We start from the raw sequence: 6083 nt of genomic DNA on the forward strand, positions 1-6083 counted from the left end.
CAAACAGGGGCTCTGTACAGACATTAGCTCACGGGCAGGAGGCAAGTGCATTCCGGGGGCAGGGATCCAGCTCCGGCTCTCCCCTGCTGCCGGATCACTGCCCCCAGAGCCCATTCCAGTGGGCACAGATCCAGGGCCGGGTCATCCCTCCTGCTGGGGCAATTACCCTGCACATACCTGGCTGCTGACCCGACAAGGGGGTTCAGCCCTTGGGGCCCCCATGTGTCCCCAGTGGGGTGGGGGAGGGTTGCAAACCTGTCCTCTGGGGCGATGGCCTTGGCCCTGGCTGCCCCCACACACACATCCCTCCCACCCCACCAGGGCAAGTCCTCTGCATTGGCCAGAGAGAGAGAGAGAGAGAGAGAGGAGCTTTGGTCCATCTGCTCATCCCTCCCTCCATCCCTCTCCCCCTTGCTCAGCAAAGCCCTCGCACACTGCTTACAATAACCCACATGCGGGGAGGGGGGCAGAGGGAGCTGGCTCAGGAACCACCCAGGGGCCTGGCGAGAGCTGGGGTGCCTCCAGGGAGTGGCCTGCCTGGCCCAGCCTGGCTGCTGTGTCTCCCTTGGCCTGAGCAGGGAAGTGGGGGAGGGGGCTGCTGAGGAGCTGGGGACGCGTGGGGACGGATGAGGCGAGTGAGGGGGAAATCCAAAGAAAATCCCCTCTTTGGTGCTGACTTGCAGCCGGCCCAGCCGCCCACCTGCCCGAAACCAGCCTCCCACGGTCCCTCCCACTTTCACTTTCAGGGGCCGTGCAGCTGCACCCCGGGGAGGTGGGGGGGGCTGGGGGGCCGGGATGTGGCTGGCAGCCCCGGTCCCTTGGACGATCCTGGAATCAGGGCCACCACGGGCCTAAGGTGCCAGGCGCTGGGCAATGCCAGGCAAGCCTGGCCCAGGCCTGCTGAGGGCTGGGCACCGTTGTTGGCCCCCATGTGCCGGGTGGGGGGCACCACACCCTGGGAAATGGGATGCAGAGGCGCAGACCCTGCTGTGCAGAGACATCCACGTCCCAGCCCGGCTCCTGGGGGCGTCAGACGGGTGGGGGGAGCTTCCGAGCCTTCCTGCACCCCGACCACTTCAGAGGCAGCTCGGGGGATGAAAGGCGCCCAGTGCTTCGTGTCACAAACCCCCTGAGGCCGCCAAGAGCCGAAATCAAACCCACCGCAGGCCCCGGTGTCGCCAGCTATTTATAGACGCTGCAGGGGAAATGGTTCTAAGGAGGAACCGGCAGGAGGGGCAGGAGCCCCCAGCTCCCTGCACCAGCCCAGGCCTGGCCCACGGCCTCCCACTTCCGCATAGGGCGGCACCCAGGGCTCCCGGGCAGCCCAGTTCAGGTGCCAGAGACCACGGGGGTGGGAGCCCAGCACTGGATGGAGAGATTCCGCTGCAGAGCAAGAGGCCAGGGACAGCGTCCGGCCCCCCTTTTGCCCTGGCCTCCCCGCTGCAGATGGTGCCAGCCAAGCCCATCGCTGGCTGCTGGGAGTCAGGCCTGGGCGCTGGGTGGGCACCCCTCCCAACACCCCCTGGCTCCAGCGGGTAGTAGGGGGAAGTGCTCGCAGCTGGCAAGGCCGCACTCCTCCTCCCTCGCTTCCCCATTCCCTTGCTCTCTCTCCCCCTCCCCCGGTTTTCTCTAAGTCGGGCGGCTTCTCTGCAAGCCCCGTGGGCTGGATTGGCGCGTGTTTATAGGAAAGAGTCTCTCCCCCCTGGCCCCCCCAGGTCTTGCTGAGCCCACAGCCCCTAGTGTTCTAGGAACCAGACACCAAACCACACAGCCCCCCGGCGCCCCGCCCTCGCCCCAGTGCAGGCTGGCAGATACCAACCCCCTTCCCCCGTTGGGGGTGCGCGGTGCTATTTTTAGGCACTGGTCTATTTTGGGGTGCGGGGGCTGTGGCTATGTGGCACAGGGGCTGGGCCCATCCCCGTCTCTGCTGCCACGGGCGAGCCTGTCAGCCAGAGCCCCCGAACCGCCCATGTGCAGCCGGCACCCCCAGCTCAGCCCTGGTCTGGGCCGTGCCCCCCACCACAGACCCTGGGGCGGTGGCCTGGCTCAGCCCCAGCATGAGGGAGCTGGGAAGTCGCTTTGCAGGTGCCCCGTCCCCACTCAGCCCAGGCCATTCCCAGGGGCCCCGAGCAGGGCAGGCGGGGGCATCGCCAGGCACTCACCTTCCGCGCCCCCAGGACACAGCCCTCCCGGGGCGCTGGGCAGCACAGCAGAGATGAGGACGCCTGAGGGCAGTGGGGCCAGCCTGAGGCCAGGGAGCCTCTGATCCCATCTCTGCCCAGCTGGGCAGCGTGGCAGGAAGGACCGGGCGGTCATTGCCGACAGCTGCGGGTGGCGCTGGCTTGTTCTGGCCTGCAGAGGGCACTGCTGGGCACCGACCGGGGAGAGGCCCTTCGGAGCCGGCGTGCAAAGGGAAGCCGGCATGGGCTGCACGTGTGTGTGTGCACGGGGTGCCCGTGCCCGTGTGTGTGCGTGCACAGGGGTGTGTGTACATGTGTGTGCGTGTGTGCGCAGGGGTGCACATGTGTGTGTGTGTGCGCGCGCAAGGGTGCCCGTGCCCATGTGTGTGCGCGCACAGGGGTGTATGTAGATGTGTGTGTGTGCGCGCAGAGATGTATGTACATGTGTGTGCACAGGGGTGTATGTACATGTGTGTGCAGGGGTGTATGTGTATGTGTGTGCGTGTCCAGGGGTGCTGTACATGCATGTGTGTGTGCCCATGCATGTGCATGCTGGCCTGTGAGGGGTGCATGGACATGCGTGTGGCAAACCGGGCTGGGCTGCCCAGCGAACCCGCTGTGGGGCCATGGTGTGTGATGTGGGGGTGCCGGTGTTCGGGGGTGCATATCAGAGCCATGGCAGGAAGGCCCCCACCCCCCAGCCCCAATTCTAAGGGAGGCCTGGTGCCCACAGGCTGGGGTCCCTCCCTGCCCCACGCCCAGATCCAGCTGTGATGGGACGATACCTGTAGCACCCAGCATTGGGGGGCTGGCTCCTCGTCAGCTGCCATGGTGGTTATTGAGCTCCCCCCACCCCGGGCGGCGCTGCAGCTCCCCATGCACTGGGCACAGGAGGTGGGTCCGGCGCAGGGACAACGCCTGGCAGCAGCGATTCGGTGGCACCGTTTATTGGAGTTATAAATAACAGCGACGGGCCGGGCATGTGGCTGGAAGAACTTAGAGCGCCTCATGCAGCACCGGTGCCGGCCCGGCCCGGCTCCAGCAGGGCCCCTGTGCCCGGCAGGGCTGGCTGCGGAGATGGCCAGGTCTGGGTCTGCACTGCGGGAGAACCTGCAGCACTGCCCCTCTGCCCTGACAGGCTGGGCCCGGTGCTGTCTGCTGCATGCAGGACACCCTGCCAGTCATGAGAACTCCCCCCCCCCACCCCCAGCCCCGGAGCCCTCCTAACATGGGGGCTTTGGCTGCTGCTGGCCACCCGGCCCCTGCTCCACCCCCGCCCTACTGGCTCCTTCTGTCAGCTCTGAGCTGCCCCCTAGCCTCTCCCCACTCTCTGTGCCTCCCCCTATGCACGGACCAGCCTCTGTGCCCCCACCCCAGAGCCCAAGCTCTGAGGCTACCAGGATCCTTCTGAGCCCTGGGGATCGGGGCCTGGGCAGAGCCCCCAGGGCCAAGAATTCGCCCTGTGCTGAGTCCTGCCCCCACTGCTACCTCCCTTCTGCTTCACCTCCTCCCCCCTTTGCAGACGTGCTCAGCCCCTCTCGACCTCGAAACCCCCTCCCAGCCCAGCCCAGCAGGCTCCCAGCGGGGGCTGAGACCGGCCACCCCCTGGGCCAGTGCCCAGAATGGATCAGCTGGCCCAGCATGTGGCAAGTGGGCAGGGGGTCAAGCTGGCACATGGAGCTGCTCCCCCGCACGTGGCAGGTTTTTAATCTACTTTTCTTTACAAAAATAAGGTAATTTGAAATAAATGTGAGAACCACCCAGTCCCCCACCACTGCCTCCCTGCCAGGCGTGTCCGACACCACAGGGCAGAGCAGGGGCTGGGGGAGGGCAGAGCAGGGGCTGGGGGAGGGCAGGGGGACGGGGGGCTGGGGGGAAGGGGAGATGGGGTGGGGAAGGGGCTGGGGGGGACAGAGGGACGGGGGGCTGGGGGGAAGGGGAGATGGGGGGAAGGGGCTGGGGGGAGGGCAGAGGGACGGGGGCTGGGGGGAAGGGGAGATGGGGTGGGGAAGGGGCTGGGGGAGGGCAGGGGGACGGGGGGCTGGGGGGAAGGGGAGATGGGGTGGGGAAGGGGCTGGGGGAGGGCAGGGGGACTGGGGGGAAGGGGAGATGGGCTGGGGAAGGGGCTGGGGGGGAGGGCAGAGGGACGTGGGCTGGTGGTAAGGAGAGATGGGCTGGGGGAGGGGTTGGGGGAGGGCAGGGGGGTTGGATTGCCAGAGAGACAGGGGTGGGGGGCTGGAGATAAGGGGAAGAGGGGCGGGGGAGGAAGTCGGGGGGTCAGGCCAGTGGGAGTGGGGCAGACGGGCTGGAGATGGCTGGAGAGGCCCAAAGGCCCATGATGGGGTCAGGCGGAGGGAGGCTGCAATGGGGTTTCTAGGCAGAGGGGCCAGAGGCTGCTGGGCCAGGCCTCAGCGGTGGGGGCCCGAGGACGCTCCCCCACTCCAGTCGGCTGGCAGGGCCCATGGCCGCAGCGGGAGCAGCTGGGCTGGGCTGGGCCCCGGCTCAGCGGGGCTTGGTGAGCAGGATCTCCAACCAGCAGGGGCAGGCGGTGATGAACTGCCGCGAGTAGCAGGGGCCCCAGCCCTTGGCGAAGCTGATGCGGATGCTGTTGGGGTCGCAGGGCCCATCGCCTGGCCTCCGCCAGCCGGTCTGGCCACCCGCGCGCTCATAGTCAAAGACCTGCAGGGAGTAGCCGGGCAGCACCTTGTGCACGGGCGGGCCGCGAGCGCCGGGGGGCCCCAGCGTGGGAGAGCTGACGAAGATGGGGTGCTCGCTGCGGTTGTAGGCCCACACTCCGTCCCGCTCCCGGCTCAGCAGCAGCCCGCGGCCGATCTTGCTCCGGGCCCGGCGCACGGCCGCACTGCGCCTCTCGGCCTGCAGCTGGCCCAGGGAGAAGCCGCTCCCCTGCGGCAGCTCGCAGAAGATGTTGACGGAGGTTTCGTGCACGGCGTAGAGACGGCCCACCCGTGTCCGGTGTTCCCAATAGGCCAGCTTGCACCAGCAGCCGTCCCTGGTGGTGCTCCATGCCAGGCCGGGGTCTGCAGGAGCGAGAAGGGAACCTCTGAGCCCACACACAGAGCAGCCCCCAGACCCCCCCCACCGAGCCCCCAGAGAATGAACAGACCACCCAGGGACCCTCCCCGGCGCTGGGATGCAGCCCCTCTGGGGTGGGGTGTGGGGGCCGGTTATACAGAGACCCCTCGCCCGGCGCTGGGATGCAGCCCCTCTGGGGTGGGGTGTGGGGGCCGGTTATACAGAGACCCCTCGCCTGGCGCTGGGATGCAGCCCCTCTGGGGTGGGACGCGGGGGTGTTTATACAGGGATCCCTCCCCCAGCACTGGCCGTTGGGGCGGGGGGACATGAGGGCTAGTTAAACAGGGACCCCTTGCCTGGTGCTGAGAGGCAGCTGGCTCTGGGGTGGGACGCGGGGGGTGTTTATACAGGGACCCCTCCCCCAGCACTGGCCATGGGTGAGCTGCAGGGCTCTGGATACAGCCACACAGAACCAGTTTAGCCCAGGCAGCGGAGGAGGCCCCTGCGTCTCTTTCAAGTGTCCGGGGGCTGGGGGCAGGCCGGCCTGAATGCCCCAGCTTGAAATTCGGCCCGGCCAGCAGTGGGCCCTGGGCTCTGCAAGGGCCAGTTTCAGGCCCCATCTCCGCTGGCCCTCCTGGGGTTCTGGCTACCTGACCCCGCTGGCCCCAAGCAGATGGACCCCCCAGCTCCCCAGGCTCAGCCCCCCAGGGTATTGTGGGGCAGCTGGGCTGGAGCAGGGTGTCCGACTCCATTGCGGAGCCGGACAATCCCCGGGGGCGTGAGTCACGGTGGGGTGCTGTGAGCCGGCACGTAGGCCCAGGACGGCCCCAGCCACCGTCCCAGGGGACCGCCCGCCATGGCGCGGCAAGT

General features: G+C 68.0%; 1 protein-coding gene across 1 annotated transcript in view; it reads right to left on the reverse strand.

Annotated features, from left to right (window-relative positions):
• Positions 1 to 4682: 4682 nt before the first annotated feature.
• LOC135892520 (mothers against decapentaplegic homolog 6-like) overlaps positions 4683 to 6083 on the reverse strand; it is a 5800-nt gene continuing 4399 nt past the window's right edge. Inside the window, exon 3 of the mRNA XM_065420312.1 lies at positions 4683 to 5218. Coding sequence (XP_065276384.1) covers positions 4683 to 5218 — 536 coding nt within the window. The remainder of the gene's footprint in view (positions 5219 to 6083) is intronic.

The sequence above is a fragment of the Emys orbicularis genome, chromosome 20, assembly GCF_028017835.1.
Source record: "Emys orbicularis isolate rEmyOrb1 chromosome 20, rEmyOrb1.hap1, whole genome shotgun sequence".
Lineage (NCBI taxonomy): Eukaryota > Metazoa > Chordata > Testudines > Emydidae > Emys > Emys orbicularis.